This window comes from Tetrao urogallus (assembly GCF_951394365.1).
Source record: "Tetrao urogallus genome assembly, chromosome: 1".
NCBI lineage: Eukaryota > Metazoa > Chordata > Aves > Galliformes > Phasianidae > Tetrao > Tetrao urogallus.
The window spans coordinates 154,772,593-154,794,694 of NC_136813.1; the positions used below are offsets into that span (position 1 = coordinate 154,772,593).

The 22,102-nt window shown below is 38.5% G+C and overlaps 1 protein-coding gene across 1 annotated transcript in view; it reads left to right on the plus strand.

Moving 5' to 3' along the window:
• PAWR (pro-apoptotic WT1 regulator) overlaps positions 1 to 21,748 on the plus strand; it is a gene marked incomplete at its 3' end in the record, with an annotated part of 66,849 nt that extends 45,101 nt beyond the window's left edge. Inside the window, exons 3-6 of the mRNA XM_079539450.1 lie at positions 6,882 to 6,916; positions 15,404 to 15,551; positions 16,911 to 17,015; positions 21,662 to 21,748. Coding sequence (XP_079395576.1) covers positions 6,882 to 6,916; positions 15,404 to 15,551; positions 16,911 to 17,015; positions 21,662 to 21,748 — 375 coding nt within the window. The remainder of the gene's footprint in view (positions 1 to 6,881; positions 6,917 to 15,403; positions 15,552 to 16,910; positions 17,016 to 21,661) is intronic.
• Between the last annotated feature and the right edge of the window lie 354 nt (positions 21,749 to 22,102).

A 22,102-nucleotide genomic window follows, 5' to 3' on the forward strand; every position in this document is an offset into this window, starting at 1 on the left:
ACAATAGTGCATTGTAAGACCTGCATGAAAACTCATGAGGAATCAAGCCTGAGGTGAGGCAAGGCAGAGTGGGGTTCCTTGCTCCTGATTCAGGTTGTCCCTGTGAGCAGCAGCAAGCACATCAGCACAGTGGGACAGGCACTGCTTAATCACAGTATCACAAAATAATTCGGGTTGGAATGGACCTTAAAGCCCAACAGTTCCAACCCTCTGTCCTGGAGAGGGACACTTCCCACTACATCAGGCTGCCAGGAGCCTCATCCAGCTTGGCCTTGAATGCTCCCAGAGATGGGGCATCCACAGGTTCTCTGGGCAGCCTGTTTCAGTGCCTCACCACCCTCTGCATAAAGAATTTCCTCCTAATGTCTAATATAAGTTTTCCCTCTTCTAGTTTAAAACTGTTCCTCTTTGTCCTGTACTATCAGACCACGTAAAAACTCAGTCCCTGTCCTGGAAGGCCACAGGAGTCTTCTCCAAGGCTGAACAAGCACAGCTCCCAGTCTTTCTCCATAGGAGTGCTCCAGCTCTCTTAAATCCTTGGGCAGACTGAATGGGGAGCAAAGTGTATGCAGTAAGGTTTCTTTATTGTAGCTTCTGTTACACTTGTTTCCATTCCCCCCATTAGGATTTTTTTTGCTTTGTTTTGCTTTTTTCTTACCCGCTGCTGTTAACTGCCATGTGCTTGGCCTCTATGAGCAGGGCTTTTGTTGTTGTTGTTGCTCTATTTGTTTCTTTCACTTTTGACTTCATGAAGTTGTGTTCCAAAATTGCATAAGCTAGTGTTGTGCTAGTTCAGTGCCTTTACACAGCCAGAAGGAATAGGAAGCAATTCCTGTCTAATGTTTGGAGGTCAGCAGGGGCTTCCTGTCAAGGAATTTGTTTTTATGCCACATGCTTTCTTTTTTGGGCTGGCATCACTTTTAACTCAGGTAATTGAATGCCTATTCGGAAAATTTTATTCCCAAAAGGGTCTGCATGGAAATTCTGCTTGGATGTTGAAAATGATGGTGCTTAAATGCGTATTTCCTCCTAATCTTCTTTTAGGATTTCTTGAATAGAAATGGTCGCACACAGTATGCACTCTAGCTGAGGCCTGTGTGGAAAGAAGAGTCTTCTGCTAAATATAGACTTACTGAGAAGTGAAGGACTTCCTACCGTATCTGCTTGTGGAAATAAATGGCCCAGCGTGAGTGATGGCAAAAGCTTCTGTAAAGCAAAGAATCATATAATCTTTTGAGTTGGAACAAAAGGTGACACTGGTCACCTTTGTTTTCTGTTTGGAGTGCTGGACTACTTCTCCTGAGTTCTTCTGGTTCTTTGGGGTTGAATTCTGCATGGGTATAGAGAGGAGAAAAAAGATTGAAGAAAGAACTCTGTTCATGCATTTTAGTATGTAAAGTTTCCTTATTTAGAAGCTGTTTTCTTCTTGATGGCTTTTGACACGCCCAGGAGTTAACTGATTACCTGCAGGTGTCTCTTCTCATTTTTTTTTTTTCTCCTCTCTTAATGCCCTTGGTGCTTTGCTGGTGGTAAGAACTGAGAGTACTCACCTCCCATTACACATCTGATTGGATGCCCTAGACATTCTTGCAGCATTTCTCAGTGGCCTCCTGGCTCTGTGCATGTAAAGAGATGACTCAGAATTCTTTCAGCTTCATGACAGCAATCCCTATCACTTGCACCTAGGTGTTCCAGCATGTTATTTCTTGTTTGAAGTCTCTTTTAGTTATTATATAGTAATGAAAAGTAGAAGGTCTGAGTGTAAATAAATAAATAAATAAATTCATTTTAGTATAAATTTCAGTTCAGAAGTAAGGAAATGTAACTTTTTCCTGATTGAAACTGGTTTTTCCAATCAGTTTTTTTCTCCCCACTCCTTTGTGAGGAAGTTCCTTGCTTAAGTACTCTGCACCTGAGGTAGTGTCTTCTCTTTGTCTTCTCTCTTGTTTAGTATTACTCCATGTATGTATCAACATACATTTTACTGAAATATGCCTATGTATGAGTAATACATACACCTATATGTATAATACAGATACACACATGTATACGTATGGAAAAGATTATATATATGTATAAAGGAAATCTATGCAAGTAAAGATGCTTGAAGGTAGATGCTCTAATAGATTAATTTACTTATCAAACTTAGCTTTATATTTTCTTTCAAAGGTTCATTCCTAAAAAAAGCATTATCCTTGTATAGATCTATAATGCTGTTGCCTTTCCTCTTTTATGAACACCTATCTAAATAATAGAATCATGGAATGGCTTAGTCTGGAAGGGACTTTAAAACCCATCCAGTTCCAATCCTCTGTTGTGGGCAGGGCTGCACCACCAGCTCAGGCTACCCAGGGCCCTATTCAGCCTGGCCATGAGAGCTCCAGGGATGGGGCACCCACAGCTTCTCTGGGCAGCTGTGCCAGTGCATCACTGCTTTCTGAGAACAGAATTTTGTCCTCATATCAAAACAGTCAAATAGTATTTCTAAAATAGTTGATTAAAATTATATTAACTTTAATTTTTGTTCTCTTTAGCATAGATGAAAAAAGATGTATTCCTCTTCTCCTTTCTGATATTTTTTTGTTAGGTCTCACTTGTCTACATCAGCTGCCTCACAGGAAGACATTGTTTTTTATTGCTGACCTGGGATTAAGTTCCTGGGTGCTTCATTATCAAAACTTGAATATTCATTTCCAGAATACAGAAACGTCTTTTTCCTGCTCATAGATTCATTAAACCTGTGACATATTTTTAAAAGATAATTTGGGTATAAATAAAACAAAGCTCTTCTGAACTGTATTGGTTCCCATTTGTCAGTACAAATCAAAGGAAGAGTAAAACATGATGTCAGAATACGTAACAATAGCAGGTCAACTTTTATTTCCACTTGATCCTACCTGGTTCCTGTTTCAGTTTATTCTGCGAATGTTTAATAAGAGGTGATAACATCACGCTTCCTTAACAGTTTTAGAGATAAAAGTTCATTTTTAGAATGGCTGTTTATAAAAGAGATTTACTGGGTGTGTAAAGAGTGTTTAAGGTCATCCAAACCAGGAAGAAATAAAATGCAGTGAATCCAAGCAATAGATGTAAAATTTTGGCAGCTAGGAGAATAAGAGGCGGGGAGGAGGCCTGGGATGTTGTTGTATGTATAATCTTCTGTCCAAGCAGAAATCTGGAAATCGCACAGCTCCAGCGGTGCAAGTAGCTGGGTAATGTAACTTGCTTCTCTAAGAAGCCTGGAAGCACCCTAGGGTGCTTCTAAAAGGAATGGTTTCAGTGGGAAAAAATAAATAGTGATGCCTTTTCCTCTGAGTGGTGAGTTGGTGCTATGTTCTGTGGAAAACTTCTAGAAATTCTGAAATTGTTTAGACCCAGGAATGGAAGGTAAGTGATACCTTCATGACTCTCTTGCTTCTGCAGGTTGTTTTCTCATGAGGAATTTTGATGAGAATGAGAAGTGTCATGTCTCATCTTCCTTTCTCCTGCTTTCACAGCTGTAGTCATTCCTGGTTTGCATTAGCGCTGGGTTGCCTTTCAGTTATTCAGCGCTCACGTGTTATGTCACTGCTGTTTCAGTGGAGATGGTAGTGTACAACTGAACCTGTGGAGAAAAGAGGTGGAGTTAAGATGTGACTTCTGTAGGCTCATAGAGAAGATCTGAGGTAACTTGATAGGCCAGGTGGAGATAGAATCCACTTGTTCCTTCGTACATAAAGAAGCCCCAAAGTTCAGCAGCAGGCCTGCTTTCTCCAGGCAGTGCAGTCGATGTGCCTGCATCTGGAGGAACATGCAGGGCTCTTGTTTGGATTGCACATGAAAACCTGAATTGTTTTGATGGTTTGTTTTCAGTCAGAATGTTACCTTGCATGCTGCAGGAATATCATTACATGATCATAATTTGAGGTAACACCAGTGCAGTCAAGTTCTAATACACTGTACATATTATACATACTGGGGTTTATACCAGCATACCCCAGCAGTCTATTTTAATCCAGGCAATTAGCTTTGATTGTGAAAATTTCAAGTAGTCTTTTAGGGGTTTGCAGTGAAACATTTTCATAGTCTGGTTGACTCCAGAGCTCGTATATGTTTTAAAGTAATGCTTGTTAATGCATTTTAACTAACAAATTTGGTTTAACCTCTAGAAATCTTTGTCAGACACTTGTAAACACAGACAGCTCTATTTACTTAAGCCCTGATGACCAGCTTTCTTATGCACTCTGTGTACTGCTCACATGAAATGCCAAGATGAGCCAGAAATGGAATAGCAAAGTTGCTTACATCCTAGTTAAACAGAAATTCGATTGGTAGTAAGGGTTTTATTAATGGAAATGGTCTCAGCTGCTATGTATGCCCCTACAACATATGCTGTTGTGCAGGTGTGTGTAGGACACAGGCACCAAAATCTAGGGATATCCTTTGTACAAGGGAATGTTCTTCACTACAATGCAGCATGATGTGCAAATTTTTCCTTTCTTTTGATTTTTGCCTTTTCTGGTATGTTTGTTAGGGAGTATGGCCATAACCTTGAGGCTTCAGCATCTTCCTAAAAAAGAAGCTGTTTCAAAATGAAAATAAGCAGAACTTGGCTGAATCTCCCCTGGCACAACTTGAGGCCATTCCCTCTCGTCCTATTGCTACTTACTTGGGAGAAGAGGCCAACCCCTACCTCACCACAACCTCCCTTCAGGTAGTTATAGAGAGCAATAAGGTCATCCCTGAGCCTTCTTTTCTTTGGGCTAAACAATCCTAGCTCCCTCAGCTGCTCCAGACCCCTCACCAGCTTCATGGCCCTTCTCTGAACGTGCTCCAAGGCCTCCATGTCATTCTTGTAGAGAGGCACCCAAAACTGAACACTGTGCTTGAGGTGCAGCCTCACCAGGGCTGAGTACAGAGAACTCTAGAGTCACAACTGAATTTGCCTCCATCATTTTCTTTGCCCCATCAGCTATTTATACACATGAACAAGATTGCTCCTGAGCCTTCTCCAGGCCAAGCATTCTTAGCACTCTCAGCCTCTCCTTGTATGTTTGGTGCTCCAAACCTTCGTTGCAGTCACTTCAGTACATCTTCCTTTTGCTATGGAACCCAAATCTTGACCCAGCACTCCAGCTGTGGTCTCACTAGGGCTGAACAGGGAGAGGGGAAGGATCGCCTGCCTCGTTCTGCTGGCAGTTCCTGCTTCTTGATGCAGCCCAGGATCCTGTTGCTTTTTCTTGCTGTAAGGGCTCACTGCCGGTTTATGTTCCACTTGGTGCCCACCAGGACTCCCAGGCCCTTTTCTGTAAAGCTGCTGTCAGGCCCATCAGGCACATCTTGATGCTTGGGTTTATTCCTTCCAGGTACAGTTCATGTTTCCCTTTTTTGAGCACCACGAGGTCTCTGTTAGTCCATTTCTCCAGCCTGCCAACGTCCTTCTGTGTGGCAGCACAGCCTGCCCTTATAGAGGCAAAATTAGAGGCTTGTTGTTTTGTATCTGTAAATGGCAGCTTTTCAGATGCTATTATCAATCATAAGTTATCCTTGTTAAAACAGCAATTTTGCACCACTTTATGGGATTCTTTAAATAATTCCTGTATTTTTAACAGCTTTGTTCTGCTTATAGGAGGGAAAGCGTGGCATATATTGCAGAAGTTGAAAACGTTTTACAGATTGTAATGGACTTTAAGATCAAGTTTTATTTCTGTAAAGCACGTTATTTACCAACTTTATTTTCTCTCATAAAATAACTCTCATTATCTCCATTCTTAGCTAGTTTATTTTTACTTACAAAAACACCAGTACGCTGATCGTTGAAGGCAGTGTACTGATACACAGAATTTTTGGAGTGGATGGAAATGTCTCCTGTATCTTGTTTTGAAAACTCATTTCTATGTTTCTCTGTAATTAGTGTCATAAACAGAGAGAATTTCATGTTCTGCCGTTATTTTTTTTTCCAGTAAAGGCAGTTGTTCAGTTCATGAATTACTTTAATATTTTTTTCTGACTTTTCACCTAATATTTACTGATGCTGTGGGGAGTTTTGTGTATGACTAATAAAATAATTGGTTCACGTCCTTCTTACAACATTGTAAAAAATGTTTGTGGATTTACTGTCTAATCTGAGCTATCTTTCAACCAGCTGAAACATGTCTTAATTTTTCTATTGATCAGGCAGTTACTGAAACTACACGTGTAGCATTACGATGAAAATACATTGCTTCAGCTTTTCTATTTCTTATTTGTATATTTAAGTGTACAAAACAGCTGTGTCAAGACTTCTAGCCTACCTGTTTAACAGCAAATGCCAGGAGAATACTACTTCAGTGAATCTGAGGTGAGCCAGGTTGCAGTACCTGGGTTAGCATGATGAAGGGCATACCTGTAGATAGTCACCATCAGCCAGCTGGCAATGCAGTAACTTGATTTGTGTCTCAATCCCGTACTACTTGCCAGTTCCCATTTTTCTTCTGTTCAGAAGGACAGCAGTGGTGGCAGGAAAATCAGAGCGGTTTTGCTCTGTTACTCCTAGACAAAAAAAATTAGCAAATAGCTGATTAACAGGTACCAAAATGCACAAACGTTTTCACATAGTAGTTATAGTTAGCATGTACACTGTTATGGTGATATCTGGGACACTGCAGGGCATGGTGAGTGCTTCACATTTTAAATTGTCATTAAGGCTTCAGAGCTGGAGTTGAAAAGCCATAGTGCAGTGACAGTAATCCCAGTATTCTGTCTGTCCTGACAGCAAAACAGTGCAAAACTGAGTTGTACAGCAGCTGTTTCAGGCTCCTTCTCTTAACTGTAGGGTTTATTTTCTGTGGGGTGATAAAATGTTATGGAAATACAAAAAAATAAAATGTTACTGATAAGTTTTTGCTTTCTGTTTCTTTCAGGACTCCTCCAGGATGGTTTCAAGCAGATATAAAAGGTATGAGATCTTTTTACTCAACACACTTAGTCACACAGTTGTCCCAGAAAGACTTTGGCCACCAAGTCAAACATGAGCTACCGATGAGCAATTGCCACAAAGGATGCTGCATTAGGGAAAGAAAACAGGCTGGGGGAAGTAATCCTATCTGTTCAGTTTTGGTGAGGCCACACCTGGAGTGCTGTGTCCAGTTCTGGACATAGTGCTAAAGAGCTCAATGAAGGACCACCAAGATGATTTGAGACTAGAGTACCCCCCTTGTTATGGGACTGCTCTGCCTAGAGAAGAGTTATCTTAGGCGTATTTCATCAATGTCTATAAATACATGAAGACTGCAGAAAGGGTGGAGCCAAACTCTTTTCAATGGTGCCCATTGTTAGGACAAGATGCAGTGGGCACAAGCAGGAGCCCAGGAGGTTCCCTCTAAACACCGGGAAGCTCTTCTGTGCTGTGTGGCTGACGGACCACTGGCACAAATTGCCGCAGAGAGGCTGTGGGGTCTTTGCTTGTGTATCTTCAGGAGCTGCCTGGGTATGGTCCTGGACACTGCTCTGCTTGAGCAGGGGTTGGAGCAGACTGACCCAGTAGGCCCTGCCAAACTGAATCCTATTGTGAAAATAGATGAAATACGTTTTTGAAAGCATAGGCCATTATACTACTGCTGAAGACATAGCCTGATTTGGAGTAAGGACTGGAGTGATGCACCGAACTTGCAAAACCCTCCCTGGTATATTACTATTTAAAAAACAAAACAAAACAAAAAAACAAACAAAAAAAAAAAAGGCAAAAAAGAACTCAGCTAGTGTTTTATTTGGTCTTACGAGTGCCGAGCAATTTTCCGAGGCAGTATCTGAGTATTTTGGTCTGTGCATAACCTCGGAGCCAGCAGTTTAACAGTTGAGTTACAAATCTGAAGTTCAACACAGGTAATTTTGTTTCTTCCCACAGTACTACTGACAGTAATTTCTGTGATTTCACCATCTTAATATTTCATTTGCGGGAGATGCTGTTCACTTAGTGTGTCCTTTGTGTTATCTGTTTGTCTTTGAGACAAGTGTTACTCTTGTCATTTTTCAAGTTTATCAATCAGAACAATATTTCAGATGCTGATTCTGTACTGTACGTTGTGTGAAATTTTTGTCCATGTGGAACATATAGATACGGCTATCATATTTATCAAAAATGTAAAGGTAACATGGTTTTTAAAATACATCAACTGAAGCAAGGCATTTTAATAAGTATGTGTTTATTTTCACGTATGAGTGTATTCTTTTATACATCCTTTATTCAGCTAAAACATGTGGATGGTTTATTTGTGACTGTAGAAGTAACTGCAAAGAGTTCCTTCAATTGTCTGGTCTTCACTGGTGGGTTTTCCACCCCTCGAAGCTATGCACCTATTATTTTATGCTTTAAATTTCTTGTTGTGGTGCTTTCCTTTTATATTTAGGTTTCTGGATTTTGATAAACATGGCCAAATGCTTTATATTGCTCGAAGGTTTTTTTGAATCACTTTATTATAGCAGAATGGGTAGACTTATTTTCACAACATTAATATCTATGAAATTTCATGATTTTTGTATCAAGCACATTTTAGTTGAATCTTCGCTTTCTCTTCAAATCGTTCTCTGTATCTGATGGATGTTTAGTTGTGTGTGTCACAGTATTTGGTGGCTTTTTACAAAGCGTTATCTTCACTTGATATTCACTTGCAAAAACTCAGTTGTGTCTAGGGTGCCAACAAATAGAAGTTTGAGTAATCGCACACATTTGTAACGTATCAAAAAAAAACTAATTCTTCTGATTAACACTGCAAGAATAGAAGACTCTAAAGTTAGGAAATGCTAAAATAAGACGTGTTTGTGAAGCCTTTAGTCAGCTTTAGTTATATGTAGAATGTGCATTCTTTGTTCATGAACTTTGCCCCTCAAGACTTGCAACACATTCAGGAGGAATCTAACTTGCTGTGAGCTGCTCTCTAATATTTTTTTAATGTATGTTGCCATGTATCTTACTCGTTGTAGAATCTTCAAACCTCATGTTGAAAACAATGAATTATTTTCCTGTGAAGTCATCACAGCACACAATACCCAAATATTGGTGGATTTTATTCTAACAGTACCTCCATGAAATGTACAATAGTCAGTTTTTCACAGTCAGAAGCTCAGTACTGGTTGTGTTAAGAGGTAAAAGTACCTATCCATTTTTCTTCTATATTCTAAAATTTCTCCCTCCTAAGTAGTTTTTTTGTTAAAAGCACTTGAACAAGACATGTCTCCCAGTGGCTGCAGTGCAAAATCTTAAAGGAGTTGGGACCAGCGTCCTCTTCTCTTTGGGTTGTTTTTGGGTTGTTGTCTTCCATCGTCTGCAATACAGGAATGTTCTAGAGAAAGCAGCCTGCTCTCATTCACTATGGTGTACATCTCTGTTATGTTCAAAATGTAGCAAAGTCCTTTGGATACAGAAAGTTCAATTCTGTGATTATAATTATGAGTCGCTTCAAGTCCCAGATGTGTTCAACTTAATGGACTTTTAACAGTTCTGTTCATACTTACTTAGGTTTTTGAAGTGTATCAAGAGGGTAGCAAGTTATAACTTCTGGACAACCACTCTGAGATCCTATTTGAAGCTCTATCCCTTGCACTGGTCTAACTGCAGGCAGTCAGTACTTCCTGGATGAGAAAGAGAGAAGCTGTGCTAGCAGACTTTAACAGGCAACTGACAGCAGAAGTGGAAATGTAGTATTTTCTTAAAATCCCTACTCTGTTATAGACCCCCATGGGAAGAATGTATAATTTGTCAGAAAATTTCCTATCATTTTCTCCCATCTTTATTGCTCATACTCACTTGCTTTCTCCCTCTTTCCCAGTTGTTCTGCACCAGAAATGACATCTCAGCATTTTTGTTCACTTTACTCATTTCTATTTCCTGGCCCAGTTAGACAGAGACAACCTTTTCCCTCTTTCCCTCCTTTTCCTGCATTCTCCTGTTTAACGATTAAGGTGCTTGCCTTCTCTCTGTCTCCATTTTCTGGCCTCTAATCTTGGATTACTGATACCATCTCAGACTTCCAGTACATTCCTTTTCCCTTCCCATGTAGCTGTTTTCAAGTCTACTAAAATACTCATCTTCCTGGACCTAAAAAGACAAGAGATGTTTCAGCAGCAGAGGAGGAAGGGTATGTGCTGCTCTATTCTGGTGGAGTTCCTGATCTCATCATTTGTTCTAGGGCTCAAGAAAGTGCACGCATTTTACTACCTATTTAATCAGACATACTGAGTACTTCGCCTTGTATGGATGCAGTGATACATGGTGAAACATTTATATGGTATTCCTGAGAAACCCATTTCACTGAGTGCCTCTTGATGGGAAGACGTGTTTACAAATGAAGTCTGCTGGCTGTTCTGTTATTCTACTTATGTTCTGGCTGACTTGGACAAACTGAGCCTGTCTCCTTATACAATAAAGTAAATAAATGCTTGGGATGAGAATCTTAAACTGTAACTGTAGTGTGTCTACAGAATTTGCTTTAAAATTTTCTGTACTCCCACCCTGGAATTTTGTATTTTGGTTCCTTTGTAGTTGCATGAGTTAACCACAGAAAATATTTTCAGAATGAAGTGATGGTTTTGTTGTGATTTGGAGTGGTACTGTAGGATGTATTTAAAACCATGACCAGTATCTACAGGATTGTGCTTACATGAAGGCCACAGGACATGTTCCTGAACATATTGGAGAGTTGTGACCAGTCAGCTGTGCTGATCATCAGCTATGTGTGATTTAAATGTGCAGATGTCCTTCTCTGGCCCGTATCTATTTCTACATCTTTAGTTTTTCCCTAAGCTTTTCTTAACATGAAGTGCTTCATCTTGGCCATTTCAACTACTGTTACTATAGCTGAGTATACTAATAGAAGAGACCTTGTGTGTAGTTACTATAAACTAGGAGGAACACTGCCATTAGTAAGCATGGTTTCCTGAGTCAGTTCTGATGGTATTGGGTCAAGGGAGGTGATCCTGTCCCTCTGTTCTGTACTGCTGAGACCTCACCTGGATTACTGCATCCAGATATGGAGCCCTCAGTACAGGAGAGACATGGACCTGCTGGAGCACAAAAACAATAAAAGGAATGGAACACCTCACTGCTATGACAGGCTGAGAAAGCTGGGGCTGTTCAGCCAGGAGAAGAGAAGGCTGCAAGGTGACCTGATAGCAGCCTGTCAGTATACTTACAAGAAGGAAGGGGACAGACTCTTTAGCAGGGTCTTTTGTGATAGGACAAGGGGAAATGGTTTCAAACTTAAAGAAGGTAGATTTAGGTTAGACATAAGGAAAAAGTCTTCTACTTGTGGGTGATGAGGCACTGGCACAGGTTGCCCAGAGAGATGGTGGATTCCCCATCCCTGGAGATGTTGAAGGCCAGGCTGGACCACACTCTGAGCAACCCGATCTACCTGTACATGTCCCTGTTCATTGCAGGGGATTTAAAGGTTCCTTCCAAATCTAAGATTCTATGAATGACAAAGTGTATTCTGTTTCTTGAAATATTTAAGTGCAGTCTACATGTAATCATGAATTATGTTTCTCTTGTATTCTGTGAATGAATAAATTTGCAAGTAATAGCAAAGCAGGATGTGCATATGGACGTTAGATTTTTTTGAGAAATACACAGAGGGCTTGTTTTAATGGCTTACTTTAAAGACTACCTGTCTGCTTTGGAGCTACTGAGCTTTCTTTTTAGACATGTCTTAAATTAAAACTGAAACTTTGCAGAGTAGGATTAAAAGTAATTCATAAATTTTGTATGGTTCATGCAGATCAGGCTGGAACAGTTCATAGAAAGAGATTAAAATCTCTCAGTGGTTCAGGGGTGTGTTCCCCTAATAAGTTTGATTATTAGTGGAAATGAGTACAATATGGTGTGGTTTTATGGCTATCAGGCAGATTTCAGAGGGCTTCTCTCCTTGCTTGGGGTTGCACTGCACGCTGACATGGAACCCAGTAGGTCCAGACCCTGCCCACTGATGCCTACAGACTGCGTTGTGCTCTGGTTCAGCAATCCTGCAAGAGATGGGAAATAGTTGAAGTGCAAGAGATCACTCATTCCTAGGTGGAGGTGCAGTGAAAGTCAAGTTAAAGCCCTGATTACTAAGAAGCTAGAACTACATTGAAAATGTAGTAACTCTAACAGTTAACCTGCTGCATACTAACCTTGATCTCTTTAACTGCGAAAGAGCGCAGCTGCAACATGTTCTCCTAACACTATGCCCAGACTTGCCCACTTGCCTGTGCCTGGGAGCTTTGTGGCCAGGCCCAGCCGGCTCTGGGTGCTCGCTGAGCTGTCTCGCCCAGCTTGCCACGTGTGGTGGGAGAGCTGCTGTGCAAAAACCAGTTCTAAACAGGCTGAGGGTGGGGGGGGGTTATTGAGGTGCTTTTCTTGGGTGTGATAGCCATCTTGTTGCTCAGATTGATGTGACAAAGCTGCTGAAACAGTTTGGGTTTGTTTTTACAGCTTAGGATGGCCTGAGTTGATCATGTCGCAGTTCCTCCCTGTCCCTGGTGCCTCAGGCAGCCGCCGTGGGTCAGGGTCAGGGCTTTGCTGCTCTGTCACCTTCCGGCCAGGGCCACGGAGGTGGCTTGAGAGCATGCAGCTGTAGGAACCAGGCCTGCTCTTCTCTGGCTCAGCCCTGATGGGCGCTGACATGGCCCCACAGACCTGAGGAGCAGCAGTCCAAGGTAGACTGTTTAGAAACGTTGCCTGTCTCTCATTTTTCCAAAGAAGCTGTTAGCAGCTGGCTGGATTCCAAAGTGACACAATTAATCGCAAATTTCCAAATTAAGTATAGTTACAAGATGCTGGAAATAAAAGTAAATGTGTTATAGTTGAAATCAATGACATTTGATTTTGACTAGGTGATATTATTTGGATGAAATTGCCATTTGGATGGTGCTTAAGGAAAATATTCAGAGAACCAAGATACATTGAAATAACAAGATTTATTCCACCTTTCTGCAATAATGCTATTAAAGCTGACCCTGTCTGAATAGCAGGTTTTATTTTCTTTTAAAGGAAATGAGTAGGATGCCATTCTAAAGCAGAGCTATTATTTCATATAAGGCTTGTCAGCAGCTGCAGTGTGGGTTAATTTCTTTGCTGTTTTGTTACAACAAGCAAAATAACGAACTTCATTTCTGTTACTTTCCTTGCATTAGATTATGGACTAACACCTTAAAATGTTTAAAATCCCATTTCCTAGAAGTCTTCACGATAACATTCTTTTCATATTGATACTAAAAAGGAATATGTTTGGTGGGTTCCACTCCCCGGTGAAATAAGCAAGGAAATTTTTAAGTGTGATTCAGGGAAAATACAGAAAATGTCTTAATTTTCTGTATTAATGAAACCTTTCCTATCTGGTTATTCTTTCTTTTAGCTTTCCTTTAGGAGTACCTGCCAAGAGCACTCGGTGGAGTTGGGCTGAGATATTCCACTGTTGTCAAAAGGGATCATTTCTGAGTGATGAAAAATTGAGTCTTTTTTCACGTGGCCTGTTCTTATGACATTAACAGCATGAAACAACACATCTTTCAAGTAGCTAAATAATCTAGAATTTATAGAGTTAAGCTAAAATATTTCTCTTATGTTGTGTTGCAACATGCGTATCCGGTCCTAGAAATGTTTTCAAAAAAAATCTTCTAGATGGAGAATAAACAGTGCTAAATATGGTAATAACATTAAGCTACAAAATTCCTTACAATTGTGTCAGTGTGCCTTGGAAACTTCACACATACTGGAGCGGAGTAATATTTGTATCCACGAGAAGACATTCTTTTGCCAGATATGCCTGCTTTTGATTTGCACTGAATCCATCTAGATTTGCACACTGTCAGCAGGGGTTTTCTAGAGTTATGAAATGCAAAACTGTTAAACAAAAATATTAATCATATAATTCCAAAGTTTTAAAGGAGATGTTGTAAGGGTATTTTAGGTGCTTTTATTCTTTCCATGAACTAGAAATGATAATCAGTTAAGATTCCATTGCAGTGCTTTTTAAGGAATAGATACATGATCTGAAGCAGAAAACTTATCACCTTTTAGTCTATTTATCACTTCAGATGGTAAATAGGCTAAAAAGTACATACATTTTTAATCAGAGGAGCATCACTCCAAATATTTTGTGCTGTGTTTTTCCCATGGTAAACTGTTGTACTTGGTCTGGCTGGAATGCAAGCTGACTTTCTTCATAGCAGTCAGTATGGCACTGTGTTTCTTCCATGAATGAAGATTGAGAGAGTTGGGCTTGTTCAGAAAAGAAGCGGGGGAGACCTTATTGCAATATTTTGATAAAGGGCAACCATCTTAAACTGAAAGAGGGTAGATTTAGATTGATCTAAAGGAGGAAGTTTTCACTCTGAAGGTATTAAGGCAGTGGCAAAGGCTGTCAGAGAAGTTGTGTGTGCTCCATGCCTAGAGGTCTTCAAGGCCAGGTTGGGTGGGACTCTGGGTAACTTGATCCTAGTGAGAGATGTCTCTTGCTCTAGATGATCTTTGGTCTCTTCCAATCCAAACCAGTAAGTGCACAGTATTAAGAGATTTTCTCCTCTACCTTCACTTCCACCACATGGGCATGAGATTGAGAGTGGACATGGATGGAACATTCTTATCATACAGTGTCTTGCTCAGTAATAAAATTGGAGTAGCAGAAAAAGAACTGCTGGGGGTGTGTGTTGTCCTCCAAAGCAGGCTTGGCACTTGTCAGCATGTGATGAGTGATTGCCTTTGCATTACTTGGTTTTTTCCCCTCTTCATCTTGACTTCAGGTGCTTAGCTGCTGGCTGGGTTACCCCACCACTCCTGGCTTTGTTCAAGCTCTGTAGAGCTGGTTTGTTTGTTTTCAAAGGTTTAATGAAAAATTTATAAATTGCTACTAAAAAAAAAGAAGCAAGTCAGTACCCTCTCCTGAATTCTTAAAGGGTACTAAACAGCTATTTGCTGTAGCAGTGAGAATTTTCCAAAAGTCTTGCTTTAAGGGTTCAGGCTATATGCCTTCTGAGTTTTTAACTGAAATTAAATAATTTTGAGGCAAACAGGTTCCATTTCACAGGAATACAGTTTTAGAAAAGATCAAAAAGTTCTCTTCAGTAAATTACTGCTGCTTAAATTACCCTGCTCAAAGAAGATATTGCATAGTGATCAACTCAGACAGACTACTATAAAATGTTAATCTAAGAAAGTTATGAGCTACAACATTTTATGATAAGGAGATACACCCTAGTTTCTTAATACAGATTGTATCTTGAGACAGTCTTGTGCGTGATTCCCTGAGGCAATGAAGTTAGTGAGTTCTCAGCAACACAAAGCTGTGAAAGCTGTGCTCTGCATTTTGTTCTACTGACCTCTTAAGTGCTCTGGAAACACTGTTGTTATTTCTACCTTTTCCGTTTTGTTAAATCTGTAAATCTGTCTGCTTTGCTCTATGTCTTTTAGTACAAGTAATGCTCCAGAAGATGATGCTCTAAATAGATATTCCCGAACAGACAGGACAGCTTACAGCAGATACAGCAGGGATGCAAACTCTTCTGGGAGTTCTGTACCAAGTAATGCTTTGGAAAAGAGGATTGAGGAACTTGAAAGGGTGAGTACCAACTAATGTCTGCATGGTATACATCTGAAATAAAGTACCTTTGAAACCTTGTGGGGAAATCAGTAGTGAATTAATACAGAAATGATGATTGATGCTTGGAGTGCAGCTGTTTACATCTACAAATGTACGTAAAGAAGCAAGCAGACAGAAAGAATGTGAGCTTTCTAACCATCATAAATGTTTCATTTTCATTTGGCTTGGAAGTACAAAATAGCTGAGGTAAGGATAATACAGCAGAGAGCAGCTGTGCTGTGTGTATTTGTCGTATGTGCTTCGTGACGCACAAATGTAGGGCAAATAACCCAGGGGGAGATGGGGCTCACCAGCTGGTCAGAAAATAAGCAATGTTCTATCTGATTTACTTCTTGTTTTGGATTTTATCATGTACTGAACTGGTATAAAATTTAATTATTCTCTTGTTCACTGAATTGTTAGGCACTTAAAAATATATTTCAAACAAAGTTGTCTTTATTCCAGACATTTTAGTGCAAACATTTTTGAAATAACAATGTTAAAGCTGTGTTCTTCACTTAAAACTTTTTGGCTAAGTATGTCATCTGTGTAACATATTATGAGCTTCTCTTTCTTCTTTTGAAGTGGATTTTTATGAGTAACTAGCCAAATTTTTTTGAATTTGTATGGATGAAGTTGTTATGGCCTGCCCTGCAGAAGCTGACTGAGTAAATGCAATTTGAATAAGCTTTTAGTTTTTCTTTTTTTAAATGAGAAAAATGTAAAACTTGCTTTTTTTTTCCTAAGACTTAGGGAAGCCAGATTTGGGTGAAATTTGCTGTAATCTTCCAAATTCGAATCATTTTTCTTCTAAAATAATTCAATTACAAATAGGAGAAAATAGAGGAAGATTTAATGATTGCTTTTCAGATTCCCAAACTCTGATTTGGTGAATTTCTGATGGACATTTTCATTTTTCTCTAATTCAAGCTCCCATATCTCATGAGGTCTTCATTCCCACATGAACAAGTATTAAACAAAAATGAAAGGAAAAAATATATATAAAATGTGAAAACTGAGACTTTAACATATTTGTCTCATAGACTCCCTTCCAGTTTTGGACTCATGTAAGGGAGATATTAATTAAGCATCTCTGGAATAGGAGACATCACCCAGGTTAGATGTGAGTAAAATATTTTCTTAGACGTGATTCATTAGCTCCTTGCAGCGTAAAGGCTTGAAGGCTTTTGGGTTTGACTTGCTGTAGAAGCAGAATTACAGGTATTTGTGTGGTTTATGTCTGTGTGCATGTAGTGAGGGTGTGGTATTTTAATGGCAATAAAATAAAACTGTCTTTAAAACAATTAGCTTTAACACCAGTGTGTGTTCTATTTTTAGGAACTTGCAAAGGAGAGACAGGAAAATGTAAGATTAATGAAGATGACACAGGATAAAGAGGAAGTAATTGGAAAACTGAAGGAAGAAATTGATTTATTAAACAGAGTAAGCACATCTTTTCTTACATGGTGCTTTGTGAAGAGGGGATAAAAAAACTCTGCATTCTCAGTGCTTTTCTTCAGGTTCTTGTAACCACTTGGCAGTCGCAAAAGAATTAAGGAATTAAGTGGCTTTTGTTTTTTTGTTTGTTTTTGTATCTGTGTAACTTTTCAAGAGGCATGTTAATAAGTTATATTTTCCAGGTGACTTCTGTTTGTCGTCATTAACTTCCAGAACTTTTTAACTGTTGAGAAACTTCTTATTGCTGTTTTGTTGTTGTTGTTTGTTTGTTGTACAATGCGATTACAAAAGCATGCGTTCTTTACTGCCTCTTCCTTTCAAATTCAGTCCACAGCATACCAGGAATTAATGAAGTCTGGGGTTCAACAGTTTTCTCAGCGAATTGTTCCAAGGCTCGTGTCAGAAAAAGCAATGATAGCTTTAATTTATTTATTGTCAGTTCTAATTTACTAGTTAGGTAATGTTATTAGTAGGTAATCTTAGACAGATTTGGAAGTGTGTAACTATTACTATTCTGACCCACATTGTTATACTTTTTGTTTTTGATCCCAAAATAAAGGCATAACAAGACAAGGGACAGGAGGCTTGGGTTATCTAAGTGCAGGGCGTGAAGGCATGAGAAGAAATTTAGGAGTTAAGGCTTGCTTAGGAATGGGGCAAAGTAAGAAATTTTTGAAGTTAGTGTGAAATACCAGTTTTAAAACAAGTCCCAGTTTAAAGGATGAACTGGGAACTCTTTCCTAGAACAGATTGGTGACCTGGTCTCAAATGATTCAATTAATGTGCAGAGCCTGGATGTACTTGGGAAATATGCTTCTGCTATTTATGCTCTAGCTTTATGGGGAGATACAGATCTTCATGTAAAATTTAAACAAAATGGTCTTGCTGAATTAAGCAATAAAGGGAGGCAATAACTTCACGTGCATTGTGGTAGACTTTGATTTTTGTTGAATTTGTTTGTAAGTGGAGATGAACATACACAAAAGATAGCAAATAAATCTACAGGACTAAAGCAGCTGTTATTCCTTTTATAAAGAAAGATGGAATATATAGGCTTAATGAGATATTGTCTGTATTGGAGAGATTTGTGATTTAATTGAGGAATTGATCTTCATGCAATTTTTATATCTGACAAGGAATCTTTCACATCTAAGCTCACCTCTTCAGTATTACTCAAGGAATCTGTTCACTCCTATGTAATGGGTGGCAAAGCTACTTCATACTGCTGGTCACGTCTGATTTCCTGTCTCAGAGATCAGAAAGCAAAAAACACAGAAGTGCCCAAATCACTGCAAGCCTGTGTTTTAAGACCTGTTTCAACAGTTTCTAAGGCAGAAGCAATGATTTTTTTTTCCCTACTGTATTTGAAGGATGATGTCCTAAATTAAATCCATAAAGTGTCTGATTAGAAACCATCTTTGGACATCCATAGTAAAATCAAACAAGCCTTGTGTACTGCCTGCATTTAAGCATGATGGCAATTTCTGTTTGTTGTGTGAAAAAAAAATCAAAATGTAGTAACTCCAGAAACCTTTTTGGTACAGAACAACTAAAACTGTATTATTTGATGAGAGATACATACATGGAACTCCCTATTATATTTTATTTTTTTTTCTCCACAGCACAGCATTTATCATAGCTATAACATTATGTATTAGCTTTATTGCACTGCAGCTATTAATGTTTGAATCCTACAGGTTTTTCTTAACTTTGAAATAGCTGCCTTTTGACTTTCTGACCATCTTACTGATTTGTTTTACAGAAATTGAAGCCAACATTTGTCAAGTGATATTTCCATTAAAGCAGATATAATTTACCTTCTTTTTTAATAGCTTTTGGATTTTTCAATGCTTTTATATTAGCTATCCATGTGAATTTAGAAAAAGAAAAGCTTTAGAATAGTGAAAAGAGTTACAGAAGTATTACATCATTCCCATGATGGAAGGGCATGAAAGTTAATGCAGCAGTCATATTTGCCTAAGGCTTGTGTTCGCAACTGTGATCATGAGAGTCAGCACTTAAACATCCATCTGTTCTTCATAGAAGGTTGCTCTGTAGACCTGGCATCAGGATCACATGCTTTACGTGGAGGATAAGAGAAGCCCCGATGACTTAGTGAGCTTATGCAGTGATCTTTTTGAAAGGTTTTGCTTGTAAAGAACCTAAATGGAGGTCTTGAAATTTGACCATCTATGCATCTTTCCTGTTAATCAAAAAATGCTGTTATTGCATGTTAGATCGCAACGAAGTGGAAAGAATTTCAAGTCAGCCTAAATGCTATTTTATTCCTAGCTTCCCGAGTTCTCAGCCCTCATGTTTAGAGAAATGCTCTTTCTAGAAGTTTTGGTCAGTTTGTGACCACAGATGCATCCTTCATCAGCAGAGACCTTGTGTTACACTTGAAAAGCTATTTTTACAAGAATCTTGAAAACTTGTTGGCAGACTTTTTTTCTCTTTTTAAATAAATACATTTATTTAATGTGAAAATATGATTTTACTGAGAACAGTCAGTACAAACATGCTTAAAGAATGCTAGCTGCATTTATACTGAGAACCAGAGAAATCTTTCTGCCGTAAATAACATCTTTTCATTCCAGTAGATTAACTACTAAAGTACGTCTGCCACCTTTTTGTAAGAAAGGAGTAATTGCTTCATAAGCACCTCAAGGGAAAGGCATCTCAGGATACTTATGTTAGACATTTGTACACTAAGTAAAGCTGTCAGTTAGTTTACACTTAATCATTTCTGGTCTTACTGTCACTGTAGTTAAACATATATTTGAATATAATTAGTGAGAATTCACAATCCAGCTAGTGTCAATGCTGTGCAGTTATTGGTTCCTTCTGTAGACCAGGCTTTCCTACTATTGCATCTTATTCACTAATAAATGTAAATTATTAGCCTTGCAGTTATTAATTTTGAATAAGAAGCCTTAAATTACAGAGCAGCATAAACCGCTTTCTTCTCTCAGTCCACTATTTCCTTAGATACTTAAACTGATTCAGTTATTTTTCTTGGATCACATTCAAGAACATCTTTGGAATGTTATTTTATCATCATAAAATTTCAGAAACTATTCATATTCTATTTGGAGTAAATAACAGGTATTTTTATTCAGAAAGTTGGTAGGTAAGCTTTAATTGAGTTACCTAATGGCTCTGTTAAAAGCATGATCAAGCACAGTATTACATTCACTGAACTGAAAAGTACAACCATACTGATAATAGTATTTTCCCTTCCACCTTATTATTTATCTGCACAAGGGATAAAACAAATTGTGTTTTCTAAAATGACATAGTAAACTGTATTTACAGTAGCTGCTCATCAAAACTTTTGCACATGTGGATGGTTAACGCTTGCATGTGTTACAGCAGACAACAGCTTTTCCAGGAAGCCATTCCTGTGTGACACAGTATTACCTCTGTTAATACAAAGAGGAATTTCTGCTAGTGATTTTCAACTCCAGACTACAAAAACAAAAGATTAATTGCAAAGGTATTGGATTTGGGCTGCCAAATTGAAGAGGCTTTTAAAAATCGCAGAACTGATTAACACAGAGTCTCTAGAATGCACTTCTGGAGTGATCCCACTGAAAAAAAGATAAAGAAAATAGGTTCCTTATGTTAAACAGCACTTAGCAACTAAAAGGAATAAGAGAAAAAACATCTTTTCTCTATTACTGTTTTATGTTTAATCTATCCTGACAACATTGGGGATTTGCAAAGAGATCAGAGGACATCTAATAGCTGATCGGAGTCCTGGTTCTTCCTCCTTTTTCCTGCCTTTCATTTGTCTTCTCAAAGTGCTGTCCCTGATGCCACTATGTCCTCGTTTTTTTGTTGTTGTTCTTATTCTGTTTGTTCCGTATTGTTTGTACAGTACAATTATTTTTACTGAACCAATGCTAACACCAGCAGCCAGCCTCACCATTTTCTCACTATAATTTTCTCACTATAAAGACCTGGGAGAATTTGGTAGGAAATCAAGCACTGAGATTGGAAACTAGTTAAATTCCATCGATGAAAGGGGGAAGGGCACTTGTGGTAGGAGCAATCTATTTTAAGGATACATTTTTAGTGTGTATCCTTTCAGTAAGGATTTAAGTAGAAGTTATGGTATACCTTTTAATTTTACTTACTTTTTTTCCACAGCAAATGAAAAAAATAGGCAGGTGGTTCTTTTCCTGAAACAAAAAAACACAACAAGGATGCTTAATTTAAAATATAGGAACTGACTTTACTGTAGTAATAACCAGCAACGTGTACATATGCATGTAGGATATACAAGCATAATGTAGGGAGCAGGGTTGCAGCTAATGTAGAAACTCCATACCAAGTAATCACACCCATCCTATTTTGATTTTCTGTTGCATTAATTTGTTGCTATAGCTTCAGTTTTGCTCATATGTTCCCATTTCAACGTACTTGTTGTATATGTGAATGTAACACTGATGTTTTTTAATTACTGTGGTTCTTGGAAAAATGATGATTTTAACAGATTGACTTACAGTGACAGTAATTCATCCCAAACCCAACTTCTTGAGTTTAGAGCTAAGATGTTAAATTCCTGCTGCTGCTAATTGCGAGTTTGTATTTATGTCCACAGAAATGTTCTCATTTTACTTTCACAGGACCTAGATGATATAGAAGATGAAAATGAACAATTGAAGCAAGAAAATAAAACCCTCTTAAAAATTGTTGGACAGCTGACAAGGTAGAAGATTCAAGCCTCAATGAGGAAAGATTTAAAAACTACTGATTGAATGTTAAGGTCAATATAGTAATACTTCCTGTGTTGCAGTATGTTATAATAACTGTCTTTATATTTATTGTTAGGAAACCAGATGAATGTTTATTTTCGTAGTTTCTTTCTTCTTGCAATGGATGGCATCAAAACTGGGGTTTTATCTTTAGCTTTCATTTCATGGAAGAATGATGAAAATTTTTGTCATATTACAAAATCCTAAATTCAAAAATTTGGGGGTTTTCTATCTTCAGATTACATCGGGATATACTAGGGTAGTTTAAAACTCATAGCACCAAGATCACTTTCAGTCCATGTGGGTGTATAT